The sequence below is a fragment of the Strongylocentrotus purpuratus genome, unplaced genomic scaffold (genome assembly GCF_000002235.5).
Source record: "Strongylocentrotus purpuratus isolate Spur 01 unplaced genomic scaffold, Spur_5.0 spur5_scaffold_14, whole genome shotgun sequence".
NCBI classification, from domain to species: domain Eukaryota; kingdom Metazoa; phylum Echinodermata; class Echinoidea; order Camarodonta; family Strongylocentrotidae; genus Strongylocentrotus; species Strongylocentrotus purpuratus.
The window spans coordinates 27,064,810-27,086,337 of NW_022145599.1; the positions used below are offsets into that span (position 1 = coordinate 27,064,810).

Sequence of the window (21,528 nt, forward strand, 5' to 3'; positions counted from 1 at the left end):
TTAGTTTAAAAGAATATGAATACGGCTGAAATATTTCTAACCAAAATAAACCGGGATTTCGATCATATGCGTGGGGATTTTCACTCAACTCGAAAGTACTACGAGTATATAATGACGTTCATGTGATGTGATGAAGTAAGAATGCTGCCGTGCCGTCGTCGAGCTCGTCTAGAATTTGTAGCTGAAAAAAACATGCTCGACAAATTGTCAAACAAATATTGAAAATGCCTGACCAAAATCTTCCGTGAATTTTTGGTAAGTAGGGTAATGGCGCTAATGACAGGAATCGGTAATGTAATGACTTCGCACGTACTGCTGCAGGCTGGTGTGCTTCATTCCGACACACGCAAGCTGAAGTTGGGTGTAAACTGTAATGTAGTGGGAATGAGGAAAACAATGTGTGTGAACTGTGACAGAACGAAGCAAATCTGTGCGAAGTTATCTCGGCTTAATTGCTGAATCTCCTACCGGTATACAGATTACAGATACTGCTGTGAGCTATTTCTTCTTCTTCTTCTATAGATCTAGTTCTATTGCATGATTGTGTATCAGAAGGGGCGCTGCATGATCTGAGAATGAGGATCGTCCACTTAATTAAACAAGGATCGTCTTCGTAAACACGGACGTATGCGTCCGCAAAACTTGGACAACCCCTATTAAAGAGTAGACGGTGAACTGGGGTTATTTTCTTAAGCGGAATCCATTTTTCACATGGCCAGCACACGGTTTAGGAACCCAAAATAGGGAGGCCAATGCCCAAATCTAACTTTTTAATTACTAATTTGTTTATACTAAAACTAAGATTAAAAGAAAGCATTTACTTTCACTAAGAAAATCCACCCATCTGCCGACTCCATAGGTTCCATCAAATAGGAGATATCCAGCTGGTTTGTAGCCATTTCCTTCTACGCCTTTCCGTACGTAAGAGCCTTGAAACAATTATATTTCATGTCGCAAAGTTACGTTCATAATTAGACAGGCCCGAGGGACAAAGTTCATGATGAAGTTTAAAACTTCGCGCGAAAGTGCAATCACTCAACAGCGGCTAGCCTTGAATCGGTCGCACACGTACACACCTTCTTCTTCTTAGTTGATCCCTCCACCGACACAGGCAAGCCCCGATGCAGGCTGAAGTCCAGCCATCAATGTGCGAACGATTACATCTTCTACTACTACGAGCCGAAGACGATGGTTCAAAAATGAAGAATAGAAATATATATAATTCATTGATATTTACCTTAGATGTGTATTCCAATAATTTGATTTTCTCATGAGTATTCCTTATTATCAATGATCGAGAAGTTACGAGGTCCAATTAAAATCCATCTTGCAGCGAACACAATCATAGCGCACATCCATGCATGCAGCGTACGTGTACTAATATTTCTCTCACTCTCTCTCTCTCTCTCCCTTTCGCTATACGTAACATACACACTCACTAACCATGTATCATACAAGTACAACACACACCTTCAAATCATGGCTTTCATTTCAATTCTCAATTGGAGTATAGACTGCTCACGTAGACTTTTTTTTTTACTGAAATATCTTTTTTAACACTTCTCATACATTACTGCACGACACTCGTATCTAGTGCTGTGAGAATAAGGTACTAGGGTCTATAAATAAGACTACGCTTTGGGCACGATCTGACCGGAGCTCAGATTATGTCGCAATACCCTTTATTTTTGGCGCGAACAATGACGTCACTGTTCACTGTTTTCCTTCTCATTTTGAGATGGATGTAGCTATAGGGCTCAAACCAACGCAAGATTGACAGAAACATCGTACTCTATCTACTTTCGAATGTTCAGTTTGTAAAAATCTGTATTTAAAAAGATACAATCTTTTTTCTTTATATTTTCTAGTTGTTAGAAGTGGCAATTGTGAACATCTGAAATGTTGATCTCTATCAAAAGTTCTTTACTCAAAACGGATCCCATATTTTTAGGGTCTACCTTCTGCCAATGAGAAGGTTTTTAGTGAGCAAACCTCTACGCCCTCTAGGATTTTCTTAGTCGGTGGTGCGAGTGCGTCAAGGTCGTCTGCAACCACAATTATTGGATTAAAAAACGTCAAAATCTGCAAGATTGTCAACAAATGGTGAAAGACTGTTACAGATCCGTGATTATAGGTATGTTGTGAAATGTATAATTGTATTTTCTTTTCATATTTTCTTCAATTTTTATTTTTACATCATTTTTTTCCCTTTGCTAATTTTTTGAAGTGGGCGACGAGCGCACAAATCGTAGGTGTAGAAGCCTTACGCCCGGGCATTGGCCTCCCTACCCAAAACCTGCAGAGCGCCGGTGAAAAAAAAATCAGCAAAAATAGGACGATCCTTATTTTAAGGACGCAAGTTGTCTGCATGTACGAGGATATCCTTGTTTATGCAGACAATCCTCATTCTCGGACCAGCGCCCCTACTGCGTACGGTATGGGGAATACAATAATTCTAAAACTGACATTTGTCAATCTTCTCGCCGCATTCGCGGGCTAGGTGATAATTATGAAATATGAAATTGATGATTTATATCACCGAGTTCGCTGAATTTAGCAAATTCCCTGCATGTGCGCCTGTTTGAATTAATTTGAAATAAAAGTATATCTGCAACGCGAAAACTGCTATTTTTTGTGTACACCTTGTTTATTTGCGTTTCCGGCAGTACCAACAGCAACATGTAGAGGTCAGTGTTATTGTTCTGTGTAAATCGTATGTTAGGTCATTATAGTCGGGGACACATGGAAAGTACGCAAATCCCTATTTATATTATACTCTGGTATCAAGTTTTCTTTTTCCGGGAAGCAATAAATAAGTACATTGTATGCCACCTATCTACACATAGTCTCTGTACACAGCTCTGTACGGCACATACATGTGTCGCATACATGTGTTGACTCATAATTTCACTCAAATTGACTAAATTGGATGAGCACTTTTGCTCGCTACACGCTTATTGTGCACATTTATGAAATGTTCTATAAACTTCTTCAAATTACTTTTTGTAATCAACAGTCCTGATAACCAAGTTAACCAACCTGTCTGAACACACAGCATACATTTTTCATTTTGTGGACATATAGTTGAAATTGCAGCCAGTGGCCCAGGTCTAATTGCATTTTCACCAAACTCTTCTCCAACAGGCATGAACTAATGAAAAGAAGCTATCATCAGAATGGAGACGATTCAGAACAACGTAGCCCAGAACCTGATGGCCATGTTCCCCATGCGCCCAGCAGAGCTGATCCTAGAGTGCGTCACGCACCCCAGAAACTGTTATGAGCCAGTGGACGAGGGGACCCTTCTCAATCGCTGCATGGATGACCTCCTCTCGAGGGAAGATGCACCAAACGATGACGCCCAGGTCGACTCGTTCCAGAAGCCTCTCCAGGATGATATCATGGATGATATCGTGGATGACTTCATGATCGATGACATTCCGGATGGCGATCCTGTGGTGTTCGATGACAAAGAGGTCATTTTAAATGCAATACCAAATCTCCAAGACCTTGATGTAGAGCCAGAGCTGCCAGACATGTCAAGGAAAAACGACATACCTGTAGTCATTGATCTCACTGATGACACTGACAGTAAGTTATTGAATTATGCAGTCACACAAAACCACTGTTGTTTGGATCTAAACATTAGACTCCCACATTGTTTAGAGTGTATGGTACCAATATACACTGTAAATGTGACAAAAAATTGACTGTCGCAATCCATTGTTTGTTCCACAAATCGACCAAAGCCTATAAAGAGGTAACAGATAAATTGCTGCTAATGATGCGTTGACATATTTTATTTTCCCTGAAAGGAAATTCCAACCTTGATAATCAGAAGCATACTGGTGAAAGTTTAAATGAAATTGAACAAAAACTATGATAAAATTACATTTTCTTGATTATTGAAAATGAAACACATTTGCCATAATAATAATTAGGGTGCATGTACATGTATGATTTAAAGTATTTTTGAGGGAAAACAAAAATTCAGATTAAAAAATAAAAATTAGTACAGAGCAAAAAGGAATAGAGCGCACAAGATTCGTCATAGAGTTACCAATTTGTGTTTGATTGAACGCAATTTAAAAAATTCATAACTTTTGCAATTTGAATCAGAATTCGCTCATGCATAAACTGACCTGTTCTTCTCATTTTTCTTCTTCTATTAAAACCAACTTAAAATCAAAATGGTCTTCCCCTTTACAATATGTGTAATCACTATATACAATGTATGCTACGGTTTTTAATGCAAAATGATAAGAGTATCAAGTATGTGAGCCATGTATCAGTGTGAAGAGCCTCTCTTATACATTGTAAGCATAGAGTATGTCTGTGTAGTGCTATTTTAGGTCAAGCTTGTCCACCCTTCCAGTGATGTTGTTACCTTGATTTTGCAGATATTACAAGCCTTGATCTTAAGCACTGTTACTTTGTTATTTCCAAGTTATAAGATATCAATAAATTGTGCTTAATTTTCAACTTTCCTTTTTTTGGATGTCAGGTCCCACAACTGAAGGGAAAGAAGATGTGATTACCGGTACTGAGCTCAGCTCAACATATAAAAGTGTATCCAGTACGAGAGCTGAATCTCTTGTTTGTCTATCAAAGACCACTGTAAACAATGACATTGATGAAACCTATGCGGAACTTCCAGACGTCCTTGGGTTTTCAGTTCAACCTTGTACCCCATATCCATTGAAAACGAAATCTCCAAATGAAGCAGTACCAACTGTTGCCGCAGCATCCTTTGATAATCCTGCACCATCAACGACCCTTGGAGAAGCAGCAGCAAGAAAGTCCAGTCCTTCTCTCTGGAATCAAGTAGCCAATGCCGTCCCTTCAGTAAGTGGTAATGTGAACCTGAATGGCATCAAGGTATGTGACCTTGATAGCCCTGGTTTTCAGTCTAAGGCTAATGCACAAGACCGAAATGCTACTCCTTGTAGCACAGGGATGTCTTTCACTTCCAGCCTATCAACAGCACCTTTTAGTGCTCATTCAAGACCTCCTGTGGATACCACTTTTTGTGTAAGAAAATTCCCTGGACAAGAACTTGGCACACTTTGCCAAACTGCTTCCAATTCAAGCATAGGGGTGTGTGCTACATCAACAGTGTCAGCTGGGGGAAAATTCAATTCTCATTCAAGACCAGTTATCATTAATGGACGTGTAGTCCTAAAGCCTGCAGAGGAACAGAAGGTACCCAAACTTCAGATTCGTGAAGGACGGAATGGACACTATTCTGTGGTAGGATCTTCAACTCCAAGGGCCTTGACATTGAGGAAAGAACTGGAAAGGAAGAGAGCAATTCCAGCAACTCTGAGTAGGGCACCTAGTGATGAAATAAAATCCGGCACCCTGGTCCCGCCCCCAGCGAGCGCTTCACGCGGTTTCCCAATTAACAATCCTTACACACCAAAAATTGAAATCAAGGAAGAGGTTGTCTTTCCAAAATGTATGTTCCAAAACACTGATGATAAAGATGGCCCAAACAAAGCCAGTTTCACAAAAATTGCAGGAAGTACTGGTATTCCACTTAAACTTTCAACTCCCAGTGGCACCAAGCTGCATTTCAAAGCAGCCACTTTAAGCAGAGCCCCTAGTGATAATGCTTTGAGACCTGCAACCACAACGCATCAAGTGAGCTCTAGCACAAACTCAAAGTCTACGAAAAACTTGCAGATAAGTAGAACCAGCTCTGGGTCTGCAGTCACGCCCAAACAAGGAGAACGGATTAAACCTGTAATATTGAAGAGTGCCTCAATTCTGGGTAATGGCCTGTCTCAAGGGATGAGGGCAGGAGGTGTGCGGTTAAACCTCCCCCAACCCAGCCTTGCGGCCAAAGTAAGCACTTCCCTAAATAACGGCATACTCCGCGACCCAATACTGGTACTATCAAGCTCTTCAAATGCAGCACAGGGAATGATGAAGCAAAGCAATTCACAACACCTAGCTGGAAGCTCCAAAACTTTCATTCCGATTCTTCCTAAGTGCACATTTAATGGAGATGTTAGACACAACAGTGCCTTTAATGTCGTGAACCAAAGACCAGTGGTATCATGTCCACACACTACAACTCATTCGCAAGTTCAGATTCCAAAAGCAGTTGAAAACCATGGTTTAAATCAGAGCAATACAGGAGGTGTAAAGGAAAGACCACCTATAAGAATTGATGTCGGTGCAGGGAACAATCATGCTAAACTGACACAAGAGCATGTGTTTTATAACCAACAGGTCAAGAGATTTGTTGACTGCATGCACAGGGACCCTGCCCCTCCCCTAAATCCCCTATTGCCTATTGAGCCACTTCCTCCTCTTAACCCTCCTGTGCAAGTTCGACCACTGCCAAACCCAGTACAGGTGTATGACCCAGCTGAACCACTTCCCAAGGTATCAATACCAGGGCTGGACCCAGCTCCAAGACCAGCTATGGTGCCAGAGACGACAGGTGCGACGGCAACTGATGCAGGTGGGATGGAAGCTGCTTCTCTTGAACTTGAAAACATGGTGCAATTGGTGGTAAGTTTTTTGGTTTCACTTACGCATGATATAGTAAATCACATTAAAAGAAAATACCATGGCAAAATACAGGTCCTGCTTGTGAATGATAAGTTGGGATGAAAAAAAAGAGAAGAAAATGCGTGGGCACAACAAAGCCTACCAAGCATAATTTGTGTGTTGTCAAATGCAGAAATGTGAAACCCACTACTCTTTTTATGTCATTTATTTTACCTTGGCGATTTGAGGTGGTTACTGGTTCACATGAACGAGGCTTATTAGTATGACATATGCTGTTGCCCATGTTGGAATATTTTGTTTATAACCTCTCTTCATGAAGTGATTGTGAGAATATGGCTCATTCTAGATAGAGAAGTTTATATCACTTTCATGCTTAAATTATCAATCTTAAAGAGTCATAGAGATTGATTAATAAAGCTTTGAGAAGATCTTAACTATGAAGAATAAATCATCTAAATCACTTCATGGAGAGAGGAAAGAAAAAGTATTCCAAAAGTCAGGATATACATGTACTGCATCGGGTGAACTTTAATTTTCTACATATTAGATCTACCAAGGCAGTGAGAACCAGCACAACCTAATCACACTACCTAACACTTCTTTTTTCCCTTTTTTTTCTAGATGAAGATGTTTCCTACTGCCGATGAAACGGTGGTAAGGGGCATGCTTATCGAGCACAGGAATGTCAATGCAACATGCAACTACCTGCTGGAGAATTTAGATGTTGCCAATGCTAACACACCAGCTGCTAACCCAGTACCACCAGTGATCAAGGTAAAATAATCTCTCACGTTAGCCCTTGGATTTCACCAAAGCTATGCATCAAGTTACACTAAATTCTCTGATAATTTGCCTTTGTAGTACATGACCAACAGACAGTGTATCTCCTGACAATTTTTATGAAAGTTGAAGGAACAATTGTTTGACTTACTGTTTGAAGATTATCTGACCAGATAGCTAACCTGTCTTGGCACACAATCTGTGGATATACCTGTGCAGAAAAGGTTTTTGTAGAAAAATCAAGGTAAATAAGTCTGTGCCCGTCATTTCAAAAAAGTCTGTAGAAAAGGACTGTTTTTTCTGAAGGTTATAGATGTAGGGGTCCAAACTGCTAACCAAGTACCAGCTGTGAACAAAGAAGCTATTATTGATGCAGTTCTGGCTGAAGATGCAGGAAATTGGTACCTGTTGTAGTTGGTGGAACACAAAGTAGAGTATCAATATAGTTTACCAAAAGTTGTTGTTACTTCAAACAAGATAAGCAGGGTGAAATTTAGAACATTTTAGGCACTTCTCTCATAAAGTTGTCACAAATTTTTATTCACCAAGTGTTTATAATTGGACATTTTTGCCATAATTTGGCCTCTCCAGTCGTGTAGTTTGTTGATGAAAAGTATAAGCAAACAACAGCAGCAACAACAACTTCACAGCAGCAGCAATTACAAAAACACATCCTAATATCATAATTGTTTTTCTCTGCAGGAAAAAGAAAAGGAGATAGATTACCTCACGTTAGACTATCGCAAGAGAGGATTCATTCAGAATTACGGTCAGTTCTTCAATCAAGGCTTGAATCTACTCACCAATGATTTCATAAAGGTAAATATTAGTCTTGGAAAGGGTTGTGCACCATATACTCTGGCGACCATTGCCCTATGTCAATTTATTATTGAAATTAACGATTTGGCTTGACCTGCGCATGGAAGTGGAAAAATCAACTTTGCAAGGTTCTCATGGTCATGGAAATACCTGGGGAGTCATGGGAAAATGAACTATTTTGGAAAGCCATGGGAAAAAAAATATCTCCCAAAGTCAGGGAATCTGATTTTCAGATTTCTGTGGGATTCTAGACTGTGCCCTTTGCGTCTCTCCGCTTATCATGACTGATTCAGATGTGCAGGTGGACCGCTAGGGTTTCTCCCTATCCAACTCTCCTACTCCAAGAGGCAAGACCAAGAAGATCCTAGAGGATTCAGTGAAAGACTTCCCCAATAAATTGTTATCACCTCTTTATTTCAGATCAGCAAGACCAGCCTGCGCCTTGTGCTGCAGACCGTGTCCCATGGCTCCTACGCCAAGACCAAGAAGATCCTAGAGGATTCAGTGAAAGGCTTCCTTGATAAATTGTTATCGTCTCTTTATTTCAGATCAGCAAGACCAGCCTGCGTCTTGTGCTGCAGACCGTGTCCCATGGCTCCTACGCCAAGACTAAGAAGATCCTAGAGGATGCTATCCAGGCAGACCCTAATATCCAGCTCATGATGCGTGACGACACCAAGGGATCTTTCTTCCACGTCGAGAAAGGTCAGTTGGCACAACTGGTTTTCATGCTGCCTGATTTTGCAAGTTTGTGTCTCAACGTACCATTCAGCATTTATACATGGTTGTGATAGTACTATAATTGTTCACCAATTTGTCATTTGTCAGATGATAAATCTCCTAGTATTGTGATCTCTGTTAAGTACCGTAAATCTCTGTGTATCAGATGCACCCTATTTTTTTTTTTACCGACACTGAAGGCAGCAAGCCAGATCAGGTCGCGTCTTATTTCAGCGTTTACCGTTGAGAAACCCAAGCCATGCAAGGAAAGAATTTTAATTTATTACAAGGCGCAGTTAAAGAGCTTGTGAACTAGGTCACAAATAATAGTAACAATGTTGTTTTTAAAACTAAATATTACAGAAATTTTTCCTCCGAGTCCAAACAGATATTTGGACAGGCTAGATTTCAAATGGTGAGTCGATATCCCCCGCGTGAGTGAGCTTTCGGCCGGCAAAGTACCTGTGTGAAGGGGCATAATTTATCGAGATTGAAAAAAAAAACAAAAAAAAAACTCTCTTCCCGTGTAAAAAAAAAACTAAAAAAATTGACCTTATAATACATTCACTATTGTTTTTTTTTAAAGAGCAACAGTGTGAGAAAGAATATATCTTGCGTTTAAAGCAAGATGTAGATGTGGCTGAAAGTTAAAATCAATCCTTGATTACCAACCCTGTGGAAAGTTTATTTGCTTTCTGTCCTTGATTTTCAGTGCATGTATTATGTGAAGTTTGCAATCAAGCTTTATTTCATCACAGATACAGCATCTTAGTTATGATTGCAATTGGGTTGGGGTTAGGTTTAGGGTTAAATTTAAGAATTTGATTTATGTTGGAAATTGAGCAATGGTCACCAGATCATGTGTCGTAGAACCTACCGAAGTAAACCGTCCAAAGATTCATCTGATTACTTTGTTCAAATATTTTCTTGGCAGATGGTCGTACGTTTGAGATGCGACTGATGAAGAAAGCTCGTAAACCTATTCCCATCTGCAACCTTGAACCCATGCATCCTGAACTGAAGAAGGAAGTAGTCTTCTACAAGAAACATCTCATCGATGAAACTGCGGTAAGTTCTCTGAGCAATCCTATCCATTCCCCACCCAGTCTTACTTCAAGCCCCTCTGCACTAGTTTGGCCAGAAGGTTTTAGACTTCCCTGGATGGTCACTGACAGGTGGTTATCTCATCAAATCAGCTCTCTATTATCATAAGAAAAAGGGGACCATGGGGGACCAATGGTCACCCATTAGGCATTGTCTGCTATATAGAGGGCGCAAGTAGCTATAAGTAGTGCAGTGGGGCTTTAACGCTCTGGTTGTTCAACTGTCTTTCTGCACGGTCATTCATTCGCGACACATGCAATTTTTCTCAAAACAATAGACAACAATTGATGGAATGATTTTATGTACAACAAAATGGCTTTGCAAAATTTCAGATATCTGGTCTTGAATAAGTCCATGGCAACCCTTTTAACACTGTTATTGCGTAGCCTTGCACTGAAAACGTAAATAATCTTGAAGCCTTTGGTACATCTATCAGAAGATTATTTATGTGGCATGTAAAGAGTTAAGACCATCTCTAACTTAATTTGGAAAATTCAGAGTAATAAATTTTTAATCGTTTCCTAAGAAATAGTCAGAGAGGAAATGTAGAAACGAATATTTAACCAAGGCACTCCCAGAAATTATCTCTTCGTCTTGAACTTATTTCATTGCTTTGGTAAACATTTTTTCTTGGAATTGGTGAAATGGTTAATTTGACCAGCTGTTCATGCAATATTCACAAATTACTCCACAATCTGCACTTCTACTTGTTCTTTTAGTTTCAAAATATTAAGGCATGTGGTCCATTATCCATATACAAATTGATATGTGTTATGTTTTGAAGTTTGGTTGCTCAATTTCAAATTTGTTTGATTGCATTGATTTAATCAACTTTTATTTTCTCTAATGTTTTTTTTTTTCTTTCTTCAGAAATCTGATTTTGAGGTTGCTCTGAGGTTGAATGAAGATCAGTATGAACAGGTGAGCCTGGAATGGGCCATTATTTGAGATAATGTTAAATGGATTCAAGGTATTATTTTTGTCAAGTGATTTAATCATCATCATATTTCAATTCTTGGATGTGAGACATAAATGATGTGTCATTGTGAACATTCTAGAGTCAAAATGAGTGTTTTGTGTAACTTTGTGATGTTAAAATGTCATTATATCTGAATGATAAGTGAAAGAGTCATTGATGAGAAATAGTAAAGATTTAACTGCTTTTAAACGAAAGGAAGATAATCTAGAAGTGAAAATTGAATTGCACAGTCCTTTTATGCCCATGTGGACTTGCTCAGAGAGGAGTGGGATTTCCAGACCTGCCAACCAGTACGATTTAGTCGTATTTATTTAGTATGATTTTTAGAAGCAGACACGACAGTACGATTTAAAAAAAAAAAAAAAAAAAAATTTTTTTTTTTTTAAAAATCATTATTTTGTGTGTGAGTCCACCATTTTCAATAGCAAAATGTCCATTCTGTCCTGTAAAGTATCCTACAAGCATCTCACATCGGCAATTTGGGGAAGTTCATTGGTTCATCGAACACACCAGTCATGACGAAATCATGCATATTCAATCAATGATCAATACAAAAAATTCTTCCTGTAGGTAGAAACTGTAAGAGGCATTGATCCGCGTAACAATCCGTGTTTATTTTCAAGAATATAACTCTTGTCAGTAAAATACAACTTTTGGGACTAAAGAATACAGTTTTTGAACTCCAGAGGTTGACAGGTCTGGATTTCTGAAAGTGGAATTGATCTCGGGAAGAATGAATTACTTCATAGAATATGGGACAGAGAGTTGTGGCATTCCATGGTCGCCAATATCTCAGGACATGGCACGTGAAGAAGAAGAAGGACTTGCTCAAACCTTGACCAAATATATTTTTATAACATTTTTTTTGCAGGAGGGTCAGCTGATCGAGTGCGGTTGCTGCTGTATGGAAGTGACCTTTGAGAACATGATCCAGTGCCTCGAAGGACACCTCTTCTGTCAGACCTGCCTTCAGAGGTACACCAAGGAAGCTGTGTACGGCCAGGGAAAGGCCACTCTGTGCTGTCTGGAGGATGGCTGTGACAGCGTATTCCCAAGAAGTGAGTCCCTATGATATCTTCTGTTAGTCGATAATATTTGAAATAAAAATACTATGAGTCAATTTCAGATTAGAAAAGTCTAATTTCCAAGAAGTGAGTCCTTATGATATATTCTCTTGGACGATAATATTTAAAATAGAAATACTATGAGTCAATTCCAGATTAGAGAAGTCTGATTTTTTTTGGTTAAAGGTCTTGAATGGCCATTCTACTTGTTATTGGCCCTGGTCAAATGACTTGTGTATGTCACATTGGAAAAATGTTGAGTGTGCTTCTTCAGGACCAATTTTAATTCCCTTTGTTTTGATTCTGTACTTCATTAGTTTGCTCATTTCCATAAAATAATTATTCAAAATCACAAAAAAAATAGGTCTCTATATTTATATTTTCTGGTTTTCTTCTCTGTTTATTTTATCGGATAGGGCTTAGTAAGGGTTAAAAAAAAACATCCCTGAGCAGCATTTCATGAAACCGTCATAAGTACAAGTTCACTGACATCCCATTGAGAGGCGAGTTAAAATTACTGCAATTTGTTGGTTATGCTGCTGTATGCAAATTTGTTCAATATTGTCTAGATGCTTCATGGTCATCCCAGTGACCTAGACTTCAGGCGGCAATGTTTATTATGCACTTAATAATTTACTCATTCACCCGTTTTGGGTCCCCCCCCCCCTTTTATAAATGGTAGGTCAACTAGAGAAGACACTGACTAAAGAGATTCTTGTGAAGTATGATGAGAGGGTTGTAGAGGAGTCCATCAACATGGCTGATATGGACAACCTGCTACGCTGTCCTGAATGTAACTATGCTGCTGTCCTAGACAAGGATCAAAAAGTCTTCAATTGCCCCGAATGCCACAAGGTCAGTGAAAAGAATAGGCATGTATTCTTCAGGCCTGATTTATTACCCAATTTAAATTGGTTTTCCGATTTGTTCTCTATTTTTTTCCCAAAACTTTTTTTTCTCCTGATTTTTCCTATTTTTTACTATTTTCCCAATTTTTCTCTCCAATTTTCTTACTCAAAAGGGGCAGAATGTTGTTAGATGCCATTTTTTTTCCCGGAATCTTTTAAAAAAATATTTTTTACTCCCCCCGATTCTTTGAATGCATTTACCATACTTGAGGCATGGCATAGGCATTTTATTGTAATTTGTTTCTCTGTACCCAGGTGAATAAAATAGGCATCATTTGTGAAAAGTGTTCTTTGAATGCCACAACGTCAGTGCAGATTCACATAGAGGATTTACCATACTTGACGCATGGCATAGGCATTTTATTGTTAGTTGTTACTCTGTACCCAGGTGAATTAAATAGGCATCATTTGTGAAAAAAAAGTATTCTTTGAATGCCACAAGGTCAGTGCAGATGTATCATACATGACGCATGGTATAGGCATTTTATTGTTGTTTGATCCTCTACCCAGGTGAAGTTAATAAGGATTTTAAAAAAAATGAATGCTAGAATGTCAGTGCAGATCTATCCACTTCAGTATATTTATTTGTTCTGTTTTATTTTTGCATTTAGGAAACTTGCCGCAACTGCAAGGAACCTTGGAAGGATCATTATGGTCTGGAATGTGACCAGGTTAAGAAACAGTCTACAATGAGACTCTCATAGTAAGTTCCTATATACCAAATGCTGATTTTTATGTCATATGTAATCGTCCATGACCTAGCATCGTTACTTCATCCATGAATGAACCTGTATTCAAGCAGCAGATGTATTAGTTTTATTGTATTAAAAGAAAACCAACGCTCCTTCTCTCCCCTTTCCTTTTCTTCTCTGCAAGTCACTCTTCTGACTTTTTTGTTTTTATTGTTGTATCTAAGTTAAGGGCTACTGGCACGTGAAGCTACTTTACTTGTGATATAGCCCTCCTGCATCTGATGTATATGCATTCAATATATTTTTTAAATTTTGTATATTTTCTGTATATATATATATATATACATATGAAATATTGTATATTGAAATATTGAAATATTGTATCAAGCCATGAAAATGTATGGAAAAAAAATGCATAAACCAAAAAATCAAATCAAATCAAATATGTGAGATGTTGGTAGGACTGAAATATAAACAGGTCAATAATTGTCGACAATGTGATTCTCATTAGCTATTTTCTCTCTCTCTCTCTCTCTATCTTGCATCATGTTTTCCTCCGTCTTTTCTTTTGTTGTCTCCTCTTCTACAACTATGCACAACAGTCAAGAGAGAATGACCGTGGCCAAAGTGCGGACGTGCTACAAATGTGCGACAAAGTTCACCAAGTCCGAAGGCTGCAATAAGGTAAGATACCTCCAGCTCAGCAGTCATGCCTGGGATCTAAACCCTAAAAAAGTTGCCCTAGATAGTTTTGCCCGTCTTTCAAGTTTACAGTGACACCAAATCTACAAACATGTATCACCACTGAGATTTTAGTTTAAGACAAGATTTCGTTCCGAGTCTCTGACGGCAAAGATCATGGGAAGAGGAGCTCAGGAAGAAGAAGAATACCGTACTTGTGATTGATTGTGTGAAGAAACTGCTTTAAAAGAGGGGAGTAGAGGGGTCATGGGTTGCAGCATATAAAGAAGGCTAGAGATACGAGAGATGCCAACCATTTTTTAATTTTTTTAATTTTTTAATTTTTAATTTTTTTATATCCATAAAAACAACAGAATCGCATAGAAACGTGTACCAGTAAACCCCTGCAACCCCAACAAAAACTTTGCTTTACAATTTTCTTTTTAAATTTTAATGAAAGAGCAAACATTTTACTCGACCGTACGTACCAGTATTGCATTTTTCTAAAATTTTACTGGCCCGTAGCCAACCGGCCATTGGTAGTGTCGAGTTTTCATGAAAATCTGATTTTTCTCTCCAAAATCTGATTTTTTTTTAGGATACTCGGGTCTATTTTTTTGTGTCAAGAGGTTGGCATCTCTGGAGCTGTGGAACTACATAACATGATTGCTAAGTGAGAGAGAGAGAGAGAGAGAGAGAGAGAAAGAAAAAGAAAGAGGGGAAAAGGGGGTTGGGGGTGGGTGGGGGGGGGGGCAGAGGCGGAGGAGAGAAAGAGTTCATTCATCTATCCACAAATTCATTTGTTACAATATATCTTCATCCAAAACAGTTTGTCATAGTAATGAACACCGGCTCTTATGTATTTTAACACTAGTATCCTCGAAAAGTGAATTTCTAATAACCATGAAAGAATTTTTTTGTTCTTTCTATCTAGATGACTTGTCGATGTGGAGCCAAGATGTGCTACATCTGTCGTCAACCGATCAAAGACTACACTCATTTTGACAACAGGGCCGCTACCCCTGGTCAAGTATGGATGCCAAAACTAGGAGAGAAGTGCAGACTCTGGACCAACTCTAATGTGAGGATTGGCTCTGTCTTTCAAATTTAAAATACTATTTTGTGTTATACGTGTGACAGCTGACCAAAATATCATGTCACATATGCGTGAAGTCCCATTTCTGTGTGCAGTGCATGTGGTTTTCCGGCAAGACTGAGTTCATTCCTTTTTATTTGGATCATTCTAAACTTCACAGTATACATCAATTCTCAAGTACTACAGAATATTTTTCAATAACTTCCAGACAGTTTCTTTCACAATGTAATTGCATGACCAGTAACCCATTTCACAAAGCCTTTTTTCGATGACAAAAGACAAAATCAGTGACAAATCTGCTGTTAACCAATCAGAAGCAAGGATTTCACTAGCTTATAACACAAACTGTCATTTGTCGCTGATGAAAAGCCTTGTGAAAAGCCACCCTGTACTCAAATTCATCTCTAATCCTGTCTTTGCATACCAGGAGGATGATGATAGAGCAGTCAAGGAGATTGAGAATGAGATGAAAGCCGAGGAGAAAGCCATCAGGGATAGAACAGCAGCTGGTAAGGATTGTCATTAGTTTAAAGGCACAACATTTTTAAAAACTGTACATGTACCATTATCATGAAACTCGTATCTGCCATAAAACCTTAGTCACACACCAACAAGACCAACAACAGACAGAATGACAATAAACTGAAAGCCATGTTACATTACCCAAACAGCAAAAATTCTGTCAATTTTGAGTTGGTTTGGTGGTGTTGACTGGATTAAGGGCCACCAGTATGCGATTCAGTAAATTATGTTTTCAGTCGTAATCTGCTACCATATTTCAGATATTTCAGAAAGCACTTATGATATCATCATTAGTGGCTGTATATAATGCAAACAATATTTGTTCCTACTATACTTCATGTTTTCATTTTACAAGATGTGATATAATAAGTTCAATTTTACTTTTAATTCTTATTAAAAGGCACGTACCTTGCCTTATGCGCCTTATTGAACTGCTGAAAGTAGGACATAACTTTGTATAAGCATACTTGAAAATGAATGCTTATTTTGCTTCTTAGTATGTTAAAACGGGGGAAGGCTAACCTCATAAAAACATTTTTTTTCTCAAAATATGTGTTATTTTAATTTGTAGAACTATCAATTGTTACAGCTTGAATTTTACAGCTTAAGGAATGCAAGTCACAAAGTCCTTGTGTTTGAGCCTAGAAAGTTGCATATACATTTGACATGTCTATACGGGCCTTGCTGTACCAACCTTTACTGCCATGCAGCTCCATTTCACAAAATAATATACTGTCGTTTCTTCCTAGTAAGAATGATCCATTTATTCACACTTCCTTTTTGTTGTACGTTTGGAAGCGCTTAGTGATTCTAATAAGCGCTATATAAAAACTGAGTATTATAATTATTATTACAGACCTGAAGAGACCGAACATAGCTGGTATTGACGAGGGAGGCGGCAGTGATGCCAAGAGACCAAGAACAGGTTGACTACACACACATCCAGGCAAGACGAAAAGGATAGGAGTTTGGGTGATTCTAGTGTTCTACCTCTCGTCAGGAATGACCTTGTACAAGAAACTGTCAGTGCTAGCTAGAGAGGTTTCATGGATGTCATGTGGATTTTCTATGTTGAATGCAAACTAAAATTAATGTTCAGGTCCATTCAGAGATACAGCAGTATGCGGCTCCAAACTCAGAACAGTCTATCATGTAGAGGTGTCGTCGTAGCCGAGTGGTTTTAACACTTGACTGGAAATGCGAGGGACGTGGGTTCATGCCCCGGAGGGGCAATAGTGTCCTTTGGCAAGACATCTGTATTGGCCACTCTCCACTCAGATGTCAAATGTGTAACCGGTAGGGTGCAAACGTTAATGTGGTTGGATTGGCATGTGTGCGCTTGTACAATGGCGCCTGGCCGGAATACGCCATAGGGAGCGGAATGTGTGCACTATCATGTGCGGATTGGCGATTTAATGCAATGACTGTGGTAATAATAAGTACAATGTAAAGTGCTTAGTAATATTGTACTAAGTGTTATACAAGTGTAGCTGTTATGTGTTAAGGGGGCTTAAAGATAAAGGTGGATTCTGGTTATATGATTGCATTTTGAAAGAAAAGGTGTGGAATGGATGAGAAAAAGTTGATCATATAGCATGTAAGTATTGGTATGAACTGCAAGGCTATGGAGTCATCAAAATCATCATAAATTTGGCCCAGTCTGGGTAAAGTAACAATCACTGTACACACAGAGATGTATATGGGACAACACAAATGGTGTCGGGGCTAGTACCACCTTGATTTCCTTATCTTTCTTTGCTCATTACTCAGCCAGTATACATTTTCTTCCAAAATTGTTTGACACATGACATTTATTTGTAATCTTGAACATTCAGTGTAAGTATCGTTAGATTCTGTGAGAATTCATTTTCTTTTTTTTAACCAGAACTCAAGTTTATCTTTAACCCATTGACTATAGGAACTGGTGGTTCCTGTGTTAAAGGAAATCAAAACCTTCATACTAAGTTACTTTTATTGTAAAGTTTAAAAGATTTGAATAAAATCAGTGAAAATTTGAACAAAATCGGGCAAGGAATAAGGAAGTAAGAGCTTTTTGAAATGACTAGTCACTAGAGGGCGGTATTCAATTTGATGACATCATCTGTGAACAACTCTCCATGCCTTTTGTACATAAAATTTCACAATTTTTTTGTTTTCTTCGTATTTATTTGTGTTCTTGATCCGACTTCATAACATGTGAAGTAGAATATCATTTTGCATTCTATATCTTGCTTTCGGGGGAGTACATTATCTCAATCACAAGAAAGAAGGAAAAACATGAAATTTGATGTACAAAAGGCATGGAGAGTTGTCCACAGATGATGTCATCAAATTGAATACCGCCGCCTAGTCATTTCAAAAAGCTCTTACTTCCTTATTCCTTGCCCGATTTTGTTCAAATTGTCACTGATATTTTTCAAATATCTTAAACTTTACAATAAAAGTAACTTAGTATGAAGGTTTTGGTTTCCTTTAAGTCTATGGGAATGAGAGAATTGAGTAGTCGATGGGTTTCGATGAGGCCACAGTCTGGGAAAGTTGGAAGATAGAAATTACTATGTTATCTAGGAGAAGATTACATGAGTTATGGAGTTATACTGTGTGTAGAGAAATTGTTTTTAATTGTATTTAACTTGATGTGTGTTTATGCAATCATACTTTAAGTGCCTTCACAATCTAAGAAAAGAAACAACTCACCAACTATTTTCATAATTTTCATCTTTGTGTAAAGATTTGTGCATGGATAGGTAATGTAAGTCATTTTGTAATTTTTCTCATGTTCATTTATTGTCTCATTTTGCCGTCCATACACTCCCTCATTTCTATTTCCTAAATTCTTCATCTTATTCAATCACTGCCTCTTTTGTCCTTTTCTCCATTCTTATTCAGGACCTAGATTCCTCCCTCCTTATTCACCTGTCAATAATTATATAATATTGGCTTCCCTTGAGTGGTATATCAGATATATAATAATAATAATAATAATAATAATAGTCTAATAGTCCACTCCAAATTTTATTAAACCGAAACGGAAATTCTTTTTGCCCAATTGATCGTGAGCCCGGCAGCCACTGAGCAGCGCCAGATCGACGTTGCTCTATCCCTTAATGTTGAACGCCAAACAAGGTAGCAACAACTCCCATCTTTTAACGTCTTTCGGTATGACGCGGCCGGGGTTCGAACCCACGACCTCCCGGTTGTGAGGCGGACGCTCTACTGACTGAGCCAACACTCCGGTATACTGAGCCAACACTCCGGTATTGCATTCAACTCGCGAATATTGCACGAGTCGAAGACGAGTGCAGTATTCATGCCAGCAGAATGCAATATCTGATATACCAGTAAAGAAAGCCAATATTATTATTATCATTTTACATACAAAAATTGAACTACAGTAAGATTTAAAGGATTAAAAAAAAAAACAGTTTACTTGGCGAATCAAATCCCAACAGTGTCTTGGCTAGCAAAATTTGGCAAGTTGAAATGAAAGATGATCTAAGTTTTGAATATAAATTTGTGTTAAAAGTTTAACCACAAAACTAGCAATGTACAGTGTACAGTGTAGTTTACATTACATACAGGTCTTTTGTTCAAAATTAGTTTTGATGGTATGCGCATGCAGCTCTTGCTCAAAACTCTTGCTCATGGGTGCGTACGTAATGGAATATCACGCTCAGTGTGCAATATTGTAATGATGTTGCATGCCTATTCTCAATCCGATGTATTGTATGTAGGAAAGGCAGTATGCTAACATTATGAACTTGATCAAAGAATCAAATGCATGATTTCTATTCTCTGGGAAAAATGGCTCATATGTATTATGATCTATATTCTTTCCATTGGTTCTCCTTCTCTCTCAGGCTATTCTGTATTTTTGACTTCTGTTATGTGATGCTTGAGGTGTTTAAAATGTTAATTTTCTGTAATCTGCAGAGAGCATTCTGTAGTACTGGAAATTAAACCAGAGCACTACAGGACTTCAACTAGTATACCATTCTTTCTTCTGGCTTTCATTCAGCTACTGACTTGGAGTTCAATTTGATAATTATTTTTCTTGTTTGCCCAATGTTTGTCTGATGTTGGTCTCTGATTGACTGTGAGGTGATTCTCATCTATGATTTAGAAGTTTTCATTAGTAATACCAAGTGACAACTTTCATTGAGATATAATATGCATGGATATATAGGGCAGTCGGCTGATCAGGGAAGTGAACAATTCTTTTGTACTGCTGATTCAGGGTGCAAGTAATTCTGGTAGTAAGAAACTCCATATCTTGTTATTTCAGTGTAATGAAATTTGTAGCCACTTTTCTTGACATAATTGTTGGAATTGGTATAACATGTGCATTACATCTTTGTATAAGAATCACATTGGTTTGGGAGCATATTGATATGCTATGTATGTATAAAAATGGGATGACTAAGCTATAGAGCACCTACATATTTGGAAATCAGGAACAGTTATTGAGTGATTCAAACAAAATACTTAAACTTTTAAAGCAAATAGTTGGCCCATGTTAGGAGATTGGACTCCTTGTCCTGTGTAATATATCTTTGGAATATTTGAAAAATGTAAGGCCTCATGAAATCACTTTATTTACAGTGAATTTTGTTATGAAAGGTACACAAAACATTTTGTTCTTTATTTTCATTGATAACAATAAATATTCTGTTGGCCTAATTACTTGCCTTGTAAACACATCTGATAGAAGATGTCCTCAAACTACTTTTTCTTTCTTTTAGAGAATGAAAAATTAGCATTGCTTATGAAATCATAGTCACGCTTGTGATTTTATGTTATTGTTTTGTTGTAAATAACATAGTAGCGGTACTAAAAAATAATTCTCTTGTTTTTGTATTGTCTTCCTCTGACTGGAAGAAAGGAAGTGGTTATCATTCCCTATTTTTTTTTTTCAACCTCTAATTTTGATGCTGATTTAACATTTATGGTATGCATGATGCCAATGGTAATACAGTCAAACCTGTCTATAACAACCTACAAGGGAAACACAAAAAGTGTTTTTTTGTAGACAGGTTCCTTTAGTATATGTTTCAACAAGAAACTATTTTCAAAAATTCAAGGGAAACAAAATGTGGTCTTTGTAGACAGGTGGTCACTAAAGCAGGTTTGACTATAGTATTGTGGCGTAACCGGGCTCTGCCGGGGTAGCGTTCTGCCTTGCAGTCTCTCAAAACCCGGTCCACGCTCTCGACAATCATTCAACTCTCAGTGGGCTCTCACAAAAGTATATCGTGTAAGAAATAACGTGGACAGCTCTCATTTTACTCACTCCCGCAATCACTGAATGTCTGACAGTAACTCAAGAAACAAAACTTGCACAGTATATCTGCAGTTCAAGTAACTTTACTCGTTCCTGGTAACGGGTCGACCTGTCGCAACGACAGGTCAACACCAAACTGACTGACATCTCACGATGTGCACATATATATTTCACAATTAACTATAACGCCCTCTACGTCTTACTAAACTACTGGACTATAGTTATGCTACAGTATTTTGTCAAACATCAGATTCGGAGGGGAGGGGTTGAAGTCAACAGATGTCAGATTGTCAATTGTAATGGTGTCAGTTGGTGTATTCGGCTGGGAGGTGTTATTGCTGATGGTCAGTAAAGGCAAGT

At 38.2% G+C, this 21,528-nt stretch overlaps 1 protein-coding gene across 1 annotated transcript; it reads left to right on the forward strand.

Moving 5' to 3' along the window:
- Positions 1-17,490, forward strand: LOC578116. Its single transcript, XM_030984601.1, has 15 exons — positions 1-255; positions 3,145-3,591; positions 4,505-6,522; positions 7,144-7,296; positions 8,005-8,121; positions 8,670-8,826; positions 9,776-9,909; positions 10,816-10,866; positions 11,796-11,982; positions 12,671-12,843; positions 13,508-13,599; positions 14,191-14,272; positions 15,204-15,350; positions 15,793-15,874; positions 16,744-17,490. Exons 2-15 carry the CDS (start codon positions 3,177-3,179, stop codon positions 16,815-16,817), a joined length of 3,882 nt encoding a protein of 1,293 aa, XP_030840461.1. The 5' UTR covers positions 1-255; positions 3,145-3,176; the 3' UTR covers positions 16,818-17,490.
- Positions 17,491-21,528: the final 4,038 nt, after the last annotated feature.

What these genes read in the sequence shown, in the direction of transcription:
- LOC578116 (XM_030984601.1), top strand. Translation starts at nt 3,177, where the DNA reads ATGGAGACGATTCAGAACAACGTAGCCCAGAACCTGATGGCCATGTTC. An exon ending in TCACCAATGATTTCATAAAG is followed by an intron (nt 8,122 to 8,669) that starts GTAAATATTAGT and finishes TCTTTATTTCAG; the next exon opens with ATCAGCAAGACCAGCCTGCG. An exon ending in ATCTCATCGATGAAACTGCG is followed by an intron (nt 9,910 to 10,815) that starts GTAAGTTCTCTG and finishes TTCTTTCTTCAG; the next exon opens with AAATCTGATTTTGAGGTTGC.